We start from the raw sequence: 16,370 nt of genomic DNA on the forward strand, positions 1-16,370 counted from the left end.
CGGGTGGCGAAAGCCGTGGGGACCACAGCGGTACTGGCCTCGACGGCGCCGCGAGGACCTTCGAGCGTCGTAAGTAGCGACTGCGGGGACTGGGGGACACCAAGGAGAGGCCCCGAGTCCCTAGCTCGGCCCCCGCGTCCCAGCCCCGGCTTCAAGCCCGGACTGGAAGGCGGGACCGGGAGAACGGGCCTGGCGCAACCGTCGCCTCCCTAATTGCTCACGGGCCCTCGTGGTGGGGAGCCCATACTCGGCTCCGAGGAGTCCTTGGTCTAGCGTGGCCGAGACGCTGTCACCACAGCGGGCGGCCCCACCTGATCATCCCACGGGCCCGCCCGCCCACCGCCACCCAGCGGGCCGCAGGCTCCATGCCCTCCCCCATCCTCGGGGACCTACTCCCTGGGCCACGCTGAGGGTCCCTGAACTCCCCCCACCTCCCCGACTCTCTGGCCACGGCTCCTTCCTACCCCCGGCCCTGAGGAGGGACCCAGCTCACAATTCCAGATGTGTCGCCGGGCTGCCCCCGCCGGGAGGGGTTCCCTGTCTCCCCTTTCCCGAGCGCCCGCAATTTGGAAGGCCTCGGATTCCAGTCTGGGGCCAAAAGAAAGGCTGAACTCGAGAACCTCTCTTTGCCTCCAGAGTTGGGTTTCTGACCAAATTCCCACGCACGGCTGGTGGAGGTGGGGGAATTAGGGCTGCTCTAGGACACGGGATGCTAGGTGATCACTAACCGGATTTCCCGGAGGACAACTTCTGGTCTGTGCCAAGGCTTAGGACCCCGGGGCAGAGACCAAGGGGGTGGGCAAAGGGTGCCTGAGAAACTTGATCACTCCCACCTTTAGGACAACGAGATTTGGGGGCCACAAGTGTTCAGACAATTGGCTCGAGGTAGTTGTGGTTACCATGGTTTCTCTCTCTCTCTCTCGTTCTCTTGCTTTTTCGAAAACTTTCGCAGAGTTTAGGACAGGCGAAGGGGAACGCGCGCGGCCCCTTTTGCACGCCCCCCGGGGCGTTGGGCCTGGGAGGGGGGCGGGGATCTGGGGAGACTGGGCCCAGCTCCGAGAGCGCGGAGGAAACGCGCGGAGCCGGCTTCCTGTGGGGGCTCCAGCCGCGGCGCCCCGCGGACAGACGTGTCCCGCCCAGGCAGCGCCGAGCCCGGCGCGGGGGAAGGGACGTGGTGGTGGTGGGGCGCCTGGGAAGGCGAGGAGGGGGCGGGGAGAGGGTGGGCCGGGGGGGAGGGGAGGGAAGAGGAGAAGCAAGCAGGGGAGGAGCGAGGGGGCTACAGGGAAAGGAGGCAGAAGGAAGCGGGCCAGCGGCGCGCGCTGGCGCCGAAATGGGAGAAAGGAGCGAGTGAGAGGGGAGGGGCGCGGGGCGAGTGCAGTGCAGCCGAGTTGCCCCTGGGCTGGGGCGCTCACGGCCGTCGTGCATGGCAGGCCCCGTGCAGTGATCCCCGCGGCGCGAGAGAGCGGCGCGCAGCTCGCACGAGTAAGTCGGTCGGGGGCCGGGCTGAGAAGGGATGGGCGCACGGCTGCCGCTGGATCGCCCTCTGCCCGGCCCCCTTTTCCCCTTTCGCGCGCGCGGGGACCTTCCGCCCCGCCCGCTGAGCTCTGTTTCCCGCAGGTCCCGGGCCGATGTCCCAGGTGAGTGGCCAGCGCCCCCCTCACTGCGACGCGCCCCATGGAGCCCCCAGCGCAGCCCCCGGCCCAGGTAGGACCGGGGGTGGAGAGCTAGACCGGACGAGAGCCGGGTAGGGGGTTGGGGGCGGTGGTCATTCTCCCCCCTCCTCCCTGAGAAGCGGGGAGAGGGTTCGGGGGAAGCTTAAGTGGAGGTGGAGGCGAGGAATCTGGGTATCGGGGACCGGGTCCAAGGAGAATGGAGGGCTGAGGCGATGGGGGTAGGGCCCGAACGGAGGCGGTGGCCGCGCCAAGTTGGCTCCAACTCTCCCCACTCCCAACACCAGACACACACACACCGCAGTGTCTGTCTGTCCGTCTGGGATTGGTGGCCCAGCCTTTTCTGCCCAGTGTGTAAATATTTATGGGGGCCTCAGGCGGGGCGGGGGTGTCTGAGTCTTTCTCTCCTTCCCTTCCCCCAACCCAGCCAGAGCCTAGTGCTTCCAGAAAACTTTTGTCCGACAGGACCCGGCCCCTCCCCTCCTTGCCATTTCGTCTCGCTCGTCTTCCTCCCCACCCGGGCCCGGCCAGTCCCCGCCACCACTACCCTGCAGGGACACGCGCGCGCGCACACGCACACACACACACACACACGCACGCACACACACACACACGCTTTATCTCCTTCTCCACCCGAGTGAAACACCCCTTCCCTCAACTCACAGGGTCTGTAACCTCCCTGGGATTCCTGCAGGAGCCTCCCAACCCGGGAGGGTTTGTGACTCCCTGAGGGGGTCCGAGGAGGGGGCAGAGGGGAGTCCTGGGGCTGTGGCTCTCAGTCAATCCCCTCACCACACACATGTGAGCTGAGGCTCACAATGGACCACAGGGACAGGGAGAAGTCAGGAACATCTGGGATATGTTGCGGGAGGCTGGAGGGGTTGCATGCAGGAGTACAGGCCCAGATTTCATGCCTTTAATCCCAGCTCTAGGTTAGTCTAATCTTCTGCCTTCCTCTCACCCAGCCCCATTCGCCCTTTCTCCCCTCTTTGAGTCTCTGAGTAACGGAGGTCTGGTCCTGGACCTCTGACACTAACTCCCTGCATGGCCTTGGACAAGTTCCTTCCCCTCTCTGGCCTCAGTCTCCATATCCGCCCATGGGAGCTGGTCTGCCCGTTTGGAGAGGCCCAGGTCTACCTGGTGTGGATGCTGGCCCTTTGGAGACCCAGGGCTGTGGAGGTGTGGGGTGGGGCTGGGGGTCTCCTAGAGTGAGGACAAGTGGGAGACGTTCGGCCAGGGGCCGGCATGTACGTGAGACTAGTGTGTCTGCTGTGCATCCCACCAGCCCTCAGATTCCCCCCTCTGTGGGGACCCTGGAGTAGGGACTTCTGGGGAATAAACTCCCCCAAGAACTGGACTCCTGCAGCCTGGAGAGAGAGCTAGGGGCAGAGGCCTGGGAAGGCTCTTTCTCTGTCCCTGGCCCCTCCTCTCTTTCTCGGCCTCCTGCTTCTCTCCAACTCTCCCATTCTTCCCCTGCTTATCCATTTTCTCTGCTCTCGCCTCCACTCCTTCCTTCCAAGATCCTCGCCCCTGTGTGACCCATTTCGAGCCCCAGTAGGGAAAGGAGGGGCTGAATGTGCTCAGGGCAGGGGCAAGGGCCAGGGTGGGCCACTGGGAGGGTTAAGCCCTGGGCTGTAACTTGAGGCCCCCCAGTGCCCCAGCGAGCCCCCTCCCCAGCCTGGGCTGGGCCAGACAATGTGGCTTTCATAACACGAGAAGGCCTGGCTCTGCTGCCTTGGGAGAATGAGCCTGCTGCCCAGGAAGCCCAAACCGCAGGAGACCCAGCCAAAACCCCACAGACGCCTAAATCGGAGACCAGAATCCCCCACGCTCCCTGCTGAGCGCTGACAGAACAGCAAGGCCGAGGCCCTGCTGGCAAGATAGCCAGGGAGCAAGTCAGCCCCTCCCTCAGCCACCCAAGATGCAGACAGGGGTGCAAGGGGACCCAGGGCAGCTCTGGTCGGGGAAGGTGGCCAAGCCCGCACACCCTTGGCTCCCCCAGTGGCCTCTTCCCCATCCAGCCCCGAGAGCCCCAGGAGCCTGGCTCCCTAACCCACAGATTTCTGTCCAGCACTGTGGCGTCACATTCCTGCTCTTGGTTCTAAATTGAATTTCCTGGGGAATTGGAGCCTTCAGACCTAAAATAAAACCAACTGGACCCAGCCTAACTGGCCATCTCGGGCCCTCACAAGTCCTCAGCCTGGTGACCTGAGCCTGTGACCTGTGTGTCACAAGTGTGTATCAAACGAGTCCACATTCTTGCCTTCTTGGTGCCGGGTGCCAACCCTAATTCTCACCTTCTCATTCTCTCTCCTCCTGACCTGGGGCTCCAAGCTCCAGAACTCAATCCTCAGCAACAGACATTTGTTAAGTGCCTACTGGGGGTGCAGAGACAGACTGGGGCTGCAGTCTGATTGAGGACCCGCACTTCACTCCCTAGTTACAGTTTACAGCAGGGAACCCTGGACGCTGAGTTCTCAGTAAGTGGCCACTCCGAGGAGAGACTATTGGCTCGAGGGTCAGGGAAGGCTTTCTGGAGGAAGAGGTGAAACTCCAGCTGGGTCATGAAGGATGAGCTGGATTTGGGGAGAGGGGAGAGGTAGGACATTCTGATCAAGGGGAACAATATAAGCTTGGATGGATTGGGCAGAAGGCCCTGTGGTGGCCTGGGGCCATGGAGAGGTCGGCCAGCCTGGAACATAGGCTCCTTGTCCATTGAGTAGGCTGAAGATATAGACCGAGGCCTTGAATACCAGGCCAGGGATAGATTGGAATGTGGGGCTTTGGTCACTACTCTCTGAGCAGATCAGATCCTGGCCCTCTCTCTGCAGAGATGGTCGGAGCTCCAAAGGGGAAGGCTGGGTCCACTGTCCACGAAGACAATGGAGAGGGCTCGGCTGGAGGCATCAGGCACCGGAGCTTGGGGACGAGGGCCCTGTGGACACTTTCCAGGCTTGGAATGAACCCTTCCCACCTGGAAGAGGTCCCCCAAACTCCTTCTCCATCCAGGAACAGCAGGCAGAGGGAGCACACAGGGTCTGGCTGAAGCTTGAGTCTCTCTGCTTCGCTCTCGGGCTTATGGATTTAAAGGTGATTTTTCCACCCTCTTCTGGGGCTGTCTTTCCAGAACTCAGGGCATTGACCTGAACCTTATCCCATGTTAAGGATGAGAATATGTCGAGGCACAGGGGCTCTTGCCTTTCTGTGTTTCCCCCTTGGAGATGGGGACTCTTGAGAGAAGTGCAGGGCTGGGGCTTCTGCTCAAAGATGACACTGGCTGGCCCGCTGTGCACATTATTATTTTTTCTAAGTTTATTTATTTATTTATTTTTGGCTGCACCGTGCTGCTTGCAGGATCTTAGTTCCCCAATCAGGGATCGAACCCATGCCCCCTGCAGTGGAAGCGCAGAGTCCTAACCACTGGACCGCCAGGGAGTTACCCCCTGTGCACATTAGAAAAAGGTGGCTCTGGTGGGGCCCCAGCCAGGGACTCCAGCCCCACCCCCATCCGGGGCAGATGCCTTCACACACAGCTTGAGTTTCTTGTCCACACAGTGGCCCTTGTCCTTTGCTGGCCTCCCATCCTCCTGGAGTTTCTCCTCAGAGATGTTCTCCCCTCTGTGGCTGGGCAGGGGTCTCCTGGTCGCAAGAAGGAAAGCTGGGCTCTTTCCGTCTTTTGATGGTTGAGCACATGGGCCCCGCCTCTTGCCTGGTTTTTCGGCTCCATGTGCTTGGAGGGAGAGCTGTTTCTTCTCCAGCATCTTGGCGTTGGGGCCCCTGGGCAGTGTGTCACCCACAGACCAGGTCCTCCAGCTACTTCTTGTTCCTTCTCTGCCTGCTCCCACGTCTCTGGGCCCTCAGCACAGTTTCCTCTTCTGCCCTCAGCGCTGCTCCCCCAGTGTCTGCTGGGTCCTCTCCGCAGCCCTCCCGGCTCCAGGAGGTCTGTCCCTCAGTGTTTCCAGGTCAAGATGACTGGACTGGATTTACTTTCCCCCCTTGTTTCCTTCCGAGGTCTGATGCTCACCCCAGAATGGCAGGTTTCCTGCAGGAGGGGCCTCCTCGAGACTTTGTCTGTGCTCTCTGTAATTTCCTGTTCCCACCAGATTCAAGGTCACCAGCCCTGTAGGTGACTTAGGAGAGACTGCCCAGAGAGTGGCAGGTGACATAGGGGTAGGAGGGCCCAGGTGAGGACCAGTCTCCTAACTCCTCTTCCTCGCCTTCCTCCCTCTTCAACCCTGGGGGCCAAGAGGCTGCAATCCTGGCTCCTTGCACTGCAGGACTGACAGTGTCACCTCTGTGTGCCCTGGTGACCTCAGGAGAAAGCCTGGGAAGTGACCACAAGGCCCACCGTGCCTCAGTTATCATTCTAGTCTCCCCGCGTTCATGCTATGGCTGTTCACACTGGGGTCTTGGCTTCTGCTGCTATTCTCGAAAGGTCCTTTTCCCCTTCTTTGCTGACTGATTGATTATTTAATACCCAATGTAGGCATTGCCTTCTCCAAGAAGCCTCCTAGACACATACAAACACACACACACCCACACACACCCCTGGGATAAGTGCCCACCTTCTGTGCTTCCACAGTTCTTAGATGCCCCTGCTGTAACTCTTGCTCTTCGGTGTATGTGACTGTCACCCACCCCATCCCCAACAGAGGACTCCTGGGGGAGTGACCAGGTCTTTCTCATTTTGGTCCACCCAGTGCTTGATGTATTGGGAGGTGCGTCGTCGTAGCTATCACACCAAACAACACAGGAAGGAAGGAGGAAAGGAAGGAAGGGAGAGGAGGGAGGGCAGGCAGGGGGATGGGCAGGTGGAAGCGTATGTGAGCGGCCCCCTGCATGCCAGGCACTGCTGAGTGTTTCATTTACTCTTTGAAACCCTGAGGGACAAGCATGGTGAGCCCCCTTTCACACAAGGTGACCCAATTCCTGGTAACTCGCCCAAGCTGGTATCTGGTAAAAACCAAGGCTTGGGTCTTCCAGCTGCTGGCTCAGGCCTTTGTCATTACACCACCTGGGAGAGTCAGCGCTCCACTTCAGGGCTTTGGCAAGACGCCTCTGGGGCCAGAGACTGGAGCTGGGCGGCCCCCTCCCTTTCTGGGAATTAGGACTCAAGCCGTGAGCCTCCCTCTCCGTGCCAGGTTGGTCGTGACCCTCCACTGTCCTGTCCCGTCTGTGCTGCTGTAGACCAGGCTCTGGGCTGGGAGAGGTTCCATGGAGCGGGCGGCCTGGATCCCCCTTGGGGGTCATCTCTGCTTCCCTGCTCCCCCTCGTCCGAGCCCTGCGATGCTCCCAAAGCCATTTGACCTCTTAAGAACGCAGAGAGCTCTCAATAGGCCCAAGGAATGGATGGGGCTGGAGGGGCCTGCCCCCTGCCTCCCCGGGCACCAGGAGGGGTTCCCAGCACAGAACCGTTCAGTTGTGGTGGGAGCCCCAGCCCTCCCTGCACCCTGTCCCACCTCCCAGCTCCAGGCAGGGTCAATGGTTTCCCTAGGCAGGTGGGAGCATGCCAGCTGCTCTCTGCACGACCCACGTGGGGTCCCTGGGGCCTCGGTCCCCCTGGCCGTGGGAGCCCAGGGTCTTTGGAACAAGGATTGTTCAGGGGTCTCTGAGCCCCTGGATTGTCCCCTCCCCCCAGGATGCTCCCATCCCCCAGACCTACACACCCAACCTGAATTGAACCCTCTAATGATCTCCTTCCCTACCCCTCCGCCCCCATTTGGAGACAGCTCAGGGAAGGAACCCCTATGTAAGGCCCTCTGCGCTCTGTGATTGGTTCCGTTACTGTTTCCAAGACTAGCTTTCGTCTCTCTCTGTCCCTGTGGGTGTGTCTCGTGATTTCTGTGTGTGGTGTGTACGGGTGGGCGCTGACCTCTTACTCTCTGGGTTTCATCACCCTTTCTCTTCATCTTTCTCTGTGGCTCCCTGTGTCACTCTCCTCTCCCTGAGCCTTTGGCCTCTGTGTCTCTCTGAGTCTCTCGTTTCTGTCTCCTCTGCTCCCAGTGCGGCTTGGGAGAGGGGCACCCTCTTGAGGCCCCTGTCATTCCCACTGCACGACCTGGGGGCTGATGGGAGGCCCAGTCTGACCCCTGGCCCCATGACCCTGGGCTTCACCCTTCCTGTCCACCCTCAGGCCTTCCCACGCCCAGTCACCTTTCTGCCACCCTGCCCCACATCTCAGCCCCCGGAACTTTCCTCCCCTGGACCCAGGGGGCCCTAGTCCTGCTGCCTCAGGAACTGTAGGTGGCTCCATTTCTGCCTTCCGCCCACCCTGCACAGAGGGGCCTAGCCTTTCACTGTAATTACATGTGGCTGCCATACGCCTCTTCCAGCCCTCTCGGACCGTCTCCCCGTCTCTCTTCCTGCCCAGAGCCCCTCCGCCTCACCCCCCAGGGTTCTCTGACTCTTTCTCTTGCTATCATCCTCTTTCTCGGCCCCAATTGCTCACTGTCTGTCTCCCTCTTGCTCTGTCTGTACCCCACTCCCTCTCCATCGCCTCTGCCTCTGACCTCATCTTTATCTTTCTCTCCATCGCTGACTTTCGCTCAATTGCTGAGTCTCCTGACTGTCCCGGGCTGTCTGTCACTGGGCGTCTGGGGCGCCCTCCTCCGTGCCCAGTCTCCCACATTCTGATGCACTGTCTGTCTTTGCTTCTACCTTTCACTGTGCCTTTGATTCTTTCTCTCTCCATGTCACTCTGGATGCCTGTCCCTGTCTCCCCATCACTGCCTGTCTCTTCTCTCCTGCGCTGTGTTTCTGCCTCCCCCCACTTCCCTTATACCGTGCATCTCGGGCCCCACTCCCTGACGGTGCACGCACACACACACACACACACACACTTGCACGTGTACACACCCTTGCTTGTTCACAGGCTGTGGTTTGGGAACTTTCTATTCTAGAGTCTGGCACTGTTGCCAGATAGGGTAAGGGCTGGGTAACTGGTACAGAGTCCGAGAATAAGGGCTCACAGCATTCTGGGCTGTGGGAAGGGGACCAGGGCTGGGCAAACAGGAGGGCACCAGGAAAATGTCCTTCGGTCGTCTGCTTTTTCCCTAGCCCACACCCTATCCCTCCTGCCTGGGCTGGAGGTAGTGACAGGATCCGCTCAACCTGCAGAGGCAGCGCTAGAGGAGGGCTCCCTGGAAGAGGCGGCACCCTCCATGCCCCAAAGCAATGGCCCTGGGGCCTCCCAGGCTCTGGACAGCACTGACCTCGACATCCCCACAGAAGCTGTGACACGTGAGTCCTAGGGGTCAGGGGATTGGGATGGCAACATGTAGGGGTTGCTCTAGGGAATCCAATGCAGATGGGCTGGCAGAAATGCCGTGGGTGCCTGTGGGAGCCTACCGGTGGGCCAGGACCTTGAGGTGTGGGCGGTGGAAAGGTGTAGGATGTTGCCCTTTCTGTCTAGGAAGAAGACCTCCACATACAAAATGATTCGGATAAAATTAGTTCAAAATGAGTGTGGCCAGGCTCCAGGCAATATGGTTCAGGACAAGAGAGCGTGAGGTCAGGGGCAGGGAGCCAGAGCCTGAGGCAGCCCAGCCTTCAGGGTGTCAAGAGCAAACCGGCAGGAGAGACACCCGCAGTTGCTCTCTGTAGAAAGGAGCAAAACTCAGCTCTATATTCCCAGGTTTAGCTCAGTGTCTCCAAGGAGGTCCTGGAAAGGGAGAATTCGCCACTGTCACCCTCAGGAGCAGGGGAAGGGACAACCAGAATCATTTTGTAATTACCAGTAAGATCCGCAAAATCTACAGACACATTGGCACTTTCCAACTTTCTTTCCCTGCATGATCTCACGCGCTTTCCAAATTGGCCTGTATTGAGGCAGCAGGATAGCTCTTGCCAAGCCCATTTTACAGATGAGGAAACTGAGGCACGGAGACCCACTCTCCCTGGACACAGACTGGGGAGCTCAGGTCTCCTGGCCCAGTGCTCTTTCTCATGCCTGCCTGCCCAGCTGGCATGGCCAAGTGTGGAACCGCCTTCAACCAGGGCATCTGGGGTAAGCTGGACTCCCTGGAAGTCAGGGTTACTAAATCCTGCTAGTGCACTGCCCTCCAGACACACCCACCAGCAGAACTGAGAGAAAGAGATGAATGCCATGGTCACGGAGGAGGGGGCCTGGATGGGAGTTGGACAGACACCCCTGTGTCTATGGGCCGTGAGTGTTTGCTCTGTGACTCAGCCACCACGACCACCGCCACAGCCATGGCCACAGGCGAGCTCTGTGTCTGCCCCAACCTCCTGGGCCCTTAGCTCACCACACGCTCCCGCCCTCTGGTCACTGTGTCCATGTTTAGGCAGCAGGGCAGGGGGCACCGAAGCTGGCTAAGGACTCAGCCCAGTCACCCACCATGGGGCCAGGAGTTGGGGGCAGGATGATTCAGGCCTGGCCACTTCCCCTGGCCTTACCCCTGTTTACCCGGATGCAGGCACCAGCCACTGCTCAGGGCCAGAGGCTCCCAGCACGGTCCTCCCCAGAGCCCTGTCTTCCATCATCTCCCTGACTCCCCAGCTTGTCCTCAGCTCCTTTCTCCCAATCTCCATCCCCTCCCCGCTCCAATTCCTAGCTGTGGAACCTCTGGTAAGTTTTACCCTTTCTGGGCCCCAGTTTTTTCATTTGCAAAATGGGCTAGTAATAGTAGATCTGTTTGATGCTTAAGGAAGTTACTACTGGGAATTGCTGGTGGTCCAGTGGTTAGGACCCAGCACTTTCACTGCCATTGCCCAGGTTCAATCCCTGGTCAGGGAACTAAGATCCCGCAAGCCACTCGGTGTGGCCAAAAAAAAAAAAAAAAGCACATAAGGAAGTAGTTACTACACTTAGAGCTCTTAACACTGTGTGTGTCTGGCACCTAGTCACAGCTCAAACCATGTCAGCTACTAGTTATAAAAGTAGTGATGGCTGTGATAGTAGCAGCTTATTCCTCAGTCCCTTGCCTCCCAACCTCTGCCCCGCTCCTTGCCTCTCTGCTCTCGAGTCCCAGCTTTTAGCCTCCAGGCTGGTCCCACCTCTGACACTTCGCTGTGTGACCTTGGACAAGTTACTGTACTTCCTTGGGACTCGATTTCCTCATCTGTAAAAGGAGGATACTGCCCTATAGAGATACTGAGAACAATTCGCATGCCAAATGCTCCGAACAGTGCCCGGCGTGCAGTGAGTGCCCAGCAGTGTGCTCCCACCATTACTAAAAGGCCCAGCCCCCTCAGTTAGGGGAAGCACTGAGGCCCCCTTCCGCTCTCCTCGGCCTCCAGCTCCCGCCCCAGACACCCCCTCCTGCCACAATCCAAACCCAGAGACCTGACCCAGAGGGAGCTGGGGATCTAGACCCCAGGGCCTGAGAGATGGAAGTGCCCCACGTTCATGTTTACTGAGGGTCCTGAGGGCCAGAGGGTCCCGCCCAGGAGTCAGGGCCCCTGAGCAGAGGGATCCTCGAACTCCTGTGACCCCTTCTCAGACTTCTCCACACACACACACACGTACACACACACACCCCTGCCCTCATCTCTTGAGACACACACACACAAACCCCTGCCCTCATCTCTTGACACACACACACCTGCCCTCATCTCTTCACACACACACACACACACACACACACACACACACACACACACACACACACACACCCTCTGCCCTCATCTCTTGAGAACAGAACCGTGCCATCCAGGTGGGCAAACCTGAGGGAAAGAACGGGCTGTCTGGGGGGACCTCCAGGGCCAGCCTCCCCACACCCCACTGATAAAGCTGCTTCGGTTCCTCAGCCTAGGATGGGGACCCAGAGTTCCCAGCTTCTGGGGTCTCCCTGCTTGGCCTCCCTCTTCCCTTCTCCCCCTCGTCAGACCCAAGGGGCCCCTCAGCAAGCCCTTTCTGCAGCTGCCCCACAGAGGCTGGATGGGGCGGGGAGCTGAAGGCAGAAGGAGCGGGAGATAGGGGGCTGCTCTGAGGAGCCCCTGGATTCCAGGGCCAGGGCATTCATCTCCAAACAGATGTTTCCAATCAATCACCTGGCACACGAAGGGCAAAAGCAGCAGGGGGCTTGGCAGGGGCCGAGGAGATGGTTAACCGCTTCCCTGCTGTCCCTCCACCCCCAACTGCCACCTCTCTCGCCAAAATCCCAGGACCCCAAGAGCAGGAGAGTGGATTTCACGTGGGGTAAGAAGGTGGGGTCCAGGGCCCTGAGCCTCTCCCTTTGCCTTGCACCTCTGTCTTTTCGGGAATGAGCACGGACCTGGGAGTCAGGAGCCAGGCTCGACTCTGTGGCTGTTTCATGATGTGCCACTGGGCAAGTCAGTTTCCCTGGGCCTCAGTTTCCCCATCTGCAAAATACAGATCAGCTAGATGACTTGTGGTGTAACTAGGAACAAAGCAGGCAGGATTCAAGCAGAGCCCCGGGAGGGTGTGCGGGGACCGCCCCCAGCTCCCCGCCAGCTCCCACCTTCACCATTGCCCTTTCTCATCATCTTCCTAGGCCAGCCTCAGGGGAACCCCTTGGGCTGCACCCCACTAGTGGCGAATGGCTCTGGCCACCCCTCGGAGCTGAGCGGCACCAGGAGGACAGGGAACGGTGCCCTGGGGGGCCCCAAGGCCCACCGGAAGTTGCAGACACACCCATCTCTAGCCAGCCAAGGCAGCAAGAAAAGCAAGGGCAGCACCAAGTCTGCTGCCTCCCAGATCCCTCTCCAGGCGCAGGAAGGTAAGCACCCCATCTCGCCTCCCTCTGGGAGAAGCCTCCAAAGCTGGCTTCCTCGAAGTCTGATGCAGGGGCCAGCGGCAGCATCTTTACAAGGTTGCTGGTTAGAAGCGCAGCATCTCAGCCCCACACCAGGTCCGCCAGATCTGAACCTCTGGGTGGGGCCTGGGAGTCTGGGTTTTAACAAGCCCTCCAGGGAGTCTGATGCAAGACTCTTAAATCAGAGAACCTTGCAGAGGACACATGTTGGGTAAGGTAAGGCACGTGTGAGTTCTCAAGGCCAACTCCTTCTCATCCCTACTCTCCCAGAGTTGCTCTAACAAGAAATGGAGCCATCTGGGCTCGTCCAGCTTAAGCCACCTCATTTCTGGAAACAGAAATTTTCCTTGAGGAATGGACCATCTGTTTAGTGAGAGCACAGCACTTAGCGTAATAAAATGATGCACCATCAGATGCTTAATTGGGGCGGGATGGGGGCTGCAAGGTTCAGTGGGAGGTCAGAGCACCCAGATATACCAGCCACTGTTCCTGCCACACAGAGGTCCTCTGAGGGACTGACCTGGGCAGTCAGGTCCCCCTCCCCACCAGGCATCAGTTCAGCATGGGTGACGGCTACCTGTAGCCCAGTGATGCTTGACCTTCACCCCAGAACTTTTAAGTGATTTCTCTCCACGCTGGGGGACTCTGGCTGGTCCTCTGCAAACAGGATTCAGTGTACACATTTGCACACAATGTGTTCATAACTTTCACCCCCCCCCCAGAGCAGATTCTGCCCAACAGGCTTGTTTATGAAGGGGGTATTCATGCATCTGAAGTGAACTGGGCATCTGCTCTGAGCCAGGCACTGTGCTGTGTGCTGGGTACCCAGGCCATGGCCTCATAAAAGCTCTCATCAGAGAGATACAAACAGGTGATCACTCTGTGATGTGATAAAAGATAAATGATGAGTGGGCTTCCCTGGTGGCGCAGTGGTTGAGAGTCCGCCTGCCAATGCAGGGGACACAGGTTTGTGCCCCGGTCCGGGAAGATCCCACATGCCGCGGAGTGGCTGGACCCGTGAACCATGGCTGGTGAGCCTGCGCGTCCGGAGCCTGTGCTCCACAACGGGAGAGGCCACAACAGTGAGAGGCCCGCGTACCGCAAAAAAAAAAAAAAAAAAAAGATAAATGATGAGTGATAAAGTGAACACAGGGGGACACCCACACCAGCCCAGAAAGCTGGGGAGGGGAGTCTGGGAAGGCTCTGGAGGTGTCTGAGCAAACCTTAAAGGACCCATAGGAGGATCTAGCCAGGGTGCCTTAGCACAGAGGTGAGAACTGGCTAGTGTGGCTAGATTATGAAGTTCCAGGTGAGGAATGGTGGGAGGTGAGACTCCAAGCAGACCGGGACTCCTGCGGTGGAGAGTACCTGGTAAGCTGCATAGTGGGTCTAGACTTCATCTGGAAGACAGTAGGGAGCTTCGAAGGGTTTTAAGCAAGGTGGTGACCTCATCAGATTTGCATCTGAAGAGAACTCCCTTATCCAGTTTGCCATAGATGGCAGGGGTTCCAGCTGTGCGAGCCCCCATTCCCTGTACACAGGACTGGGTGGGGACGTCAGAGCCTGCATGGTGGTGTGAGACTCCCACAGGACCAGCAGCCTTGAGCCAGGGGCCCGCCTGGTCAGGGGAACTGGACACTGCCCATGGCCCGACCCCTGGGAGGGGTGCCAGCCCAGCATCCTGGCAGCACGCCAGCGGTTCAGAACACGGGCTGCTGAGCCAGCACCACCGCGTACCAGCTGGGTGCCCAAGGCAGGATCGTGTGTTAGTTCACTTCCTGTGTATTTTCTCAGCACCCACAATGTGCCAGGCACCGGTCTAGGGACCGTAACAGACAAAGACACCGAGGCGGGGAGAGCTGTGTAAGCCCAGGGAAGTGCTAAGTCCTGGGCGGGGAGGTAGAGCAGGTCCCGGCGAGGGGGTGGGGCTGGGGCCTGGCAGCTCGCAGTATTAAAGAGGGTGCTCCCAGAAAGCCTCCCAGAGAGGGGACATTTGGGCAAAGACGGAGGGGACAGAATGAGCAGAGCATGTATCTGGGGCTGGAGCACTGGGGGGACGGGGCAGTGCCTGCATGACCAGGAGTAGCCAGTGTGGCCACAGCAGAGTGATCTGGGGAGGGGCCGTCGGGGCTACTGTGAGCTCTTGGGCTTTTCCTCCTGGTGAAGCGGAAGCCACTAGAGGGCTGTGAGGGCAGGAGGAGTGGAATCCGACAGAAGTTTTTCAAGGGTCCTTCCGGCCTCCGTGTGTTTGCGGCGTAGGTGCGGGCCGGGAGCAGTAGTCAAAGGCAGGGAGTGGGGAGGCCAGCAAGGTCGCAGTTGCTGTCACCAGGCAAGAGCTGAGCAGAGTGGTAGGATCCTGGAGAGATTTTGAAGTGACTTCTCTGTGCCTCAGTTTCTTCATCTGTAGAGAGGGGCTAATACAGCCCCACCTCAAGGAGTCGTTGCAAGTTTCAATGAGTTTAATTCGTGCACAACACTTAGAACAGTTCCTGGAACACGTCACCCCTCGGTGTTCGTTAAATGACCGAGGGTGGTCAAAGCAGGGACTCGGGATCCAGGCTGCCGGGGCTCAGACCCTCACTCCACGTAACTGTCCGTGTCTTGGGGTCACCTGGAAGGTGGGTCCCCCTTTCACGGAGCCGGGGGAGGGCTGCACGAGCGTTATGTCAGCACTCAGTGAGCCTGCGCCCGCGGCTGGTCCCCGGCCCCTGGCCGTCTCGCCTGCAGACTGCTGCGTCCACTGCATCCTGTCCTGCCTGTTCTGCGAGTTCCTGACGCTGTGCAACATCGTCCTGGACTGCGCCACGTGCGGCTCCTGCAGCTCCGAGGACTCGTGCCTCTGCTGCTGCTGCTGCGGCTCCGGCGAGTGTGCTGACTGCGACCTGCCCTGCGACCTGGACTGCGGCATCCTGGACGCCTGCTGCGAGTCGGCCGACTGCCTGGAGATCTGCATGGAGTGCTGTGGGCTCTGCTTCTCCTCCTGACCCGCGGTGTCCCCGGCTGTCACACGAGGCTGGACCGCCCCCTCCCCCTCCCCCGGGCCTCTCCCACCCTCCCCGAGCCCTCTCGGAACCCCAGCCCGGTGAGAGGGCGGTGCTGGTCCTCCTTGCTGGTTTCCCTGGACAACAGCACCTCAGGCCTGGGGGGAGGGGGGACCGTTCCTGGCTCAGCTGCCAGGGCTGCAGAACACTGTGAAAGTTGGGGGAGGGGGCCGGGACATGGGGGAGGCTGGGGTGCTGGGGCTGTGCGCTTTTCTACCTCTCACTGCCCCTGTGCCTGCCTCCCCCCTCCCCTGCCCCCAGGCTTAGAGGACAACAAAATGTGAAAAGAGACACCCCACCTGACCTCAGCCAAGCCCCTCCCCAGTCTCCCCTCCTGTGGGGCCTGACCCATACAGTGACCCCAGAGGGCAGGGCTGGGCTTGGGCCCAGGGTGGGGTGGGAGGGGGGAAAGGTATAGAAAAGACTGGAAGGGGAGAGGGAGGGAATGGAGGGAAGGTCTGTTCTATTTGTTGCTGTAAATAAAGATATGGGTCCATCTCACATTTCCTCAGGACACATGAGTGATAGCCATGGGCCAGGACTCAAAAGCAAACACTCCCACAACTTCCCTACAGAGTCCCCAGATGGATGGGGCTTTCCTGGCCTCTGGGGTCCCCTCCCTTGTTTCATGTTCCCCCGAGGGAAGGAAGGAAGACGGGTACCCACGCCCCACCTTTATTTCCTCTTCCTGCCAAAGGGACAGAGAAGCCCAGAAAGGGAAGAGTTAACCCTTGGCATAGAATTAATTAACAGCAGATGTGTTCAGGTTTTGATTAATTAATCTCCTGCTGACTCCTGCTTCTCGAAGCCATGATGGCTCCAAGGCATAGGGTGACGCCTATGTCAGTGGCAGAGCAGGGCCTGGGGAGGGGGCAACCCTGGGCCCCCGCACAGCCAGGGCTGCACTGGGAGGCAAGTTTGGC

At 59.3% G+C, this 16,370-nt stretch overlaps 1 protein-coding gene across 1 annotated transcript; it reads left to right on the forward strand.

Moving 5' to 3' along the window:
• Positions 1–1,628: 1,628 nt before the first annotated feature.
• On the forward strand, positions 1,629–15,849 carry MDFI (MyoD family inhibitor; the record flags this gene model as incomplete). The annotated part of the gene is made up of 4 exons (XM_079712099.1): positions 1,629–1,704; positions 8,727–8,909; positions 12,146–12,370; positions 15,134–15,849. 4 exons carry the CDS (start codon positions 1,629–1,631, stop codon positions 15,388–15,390), a joined length of 741 nt encoding a protein of 246 aa, XP_079568225.1. The 3' UTR covers positions 15,391–15,849.
• Between the last annotated feature and the right edge of the window lie 521 nt (positions 15,850–16,370).

The sequence above is a fragment of the Hyperoodon ampullatus genome (genome assembly GCF_949752795.1).
Source record: "Hyperoodon ampullatus genome assembly, chromosome: 10".
NCBI lineage: Eukaryota > Metazoa > Chordata > Mammalia > Artiodactyla > Ziphiidae > Hyperoodon > Hyperoodon ampullatus.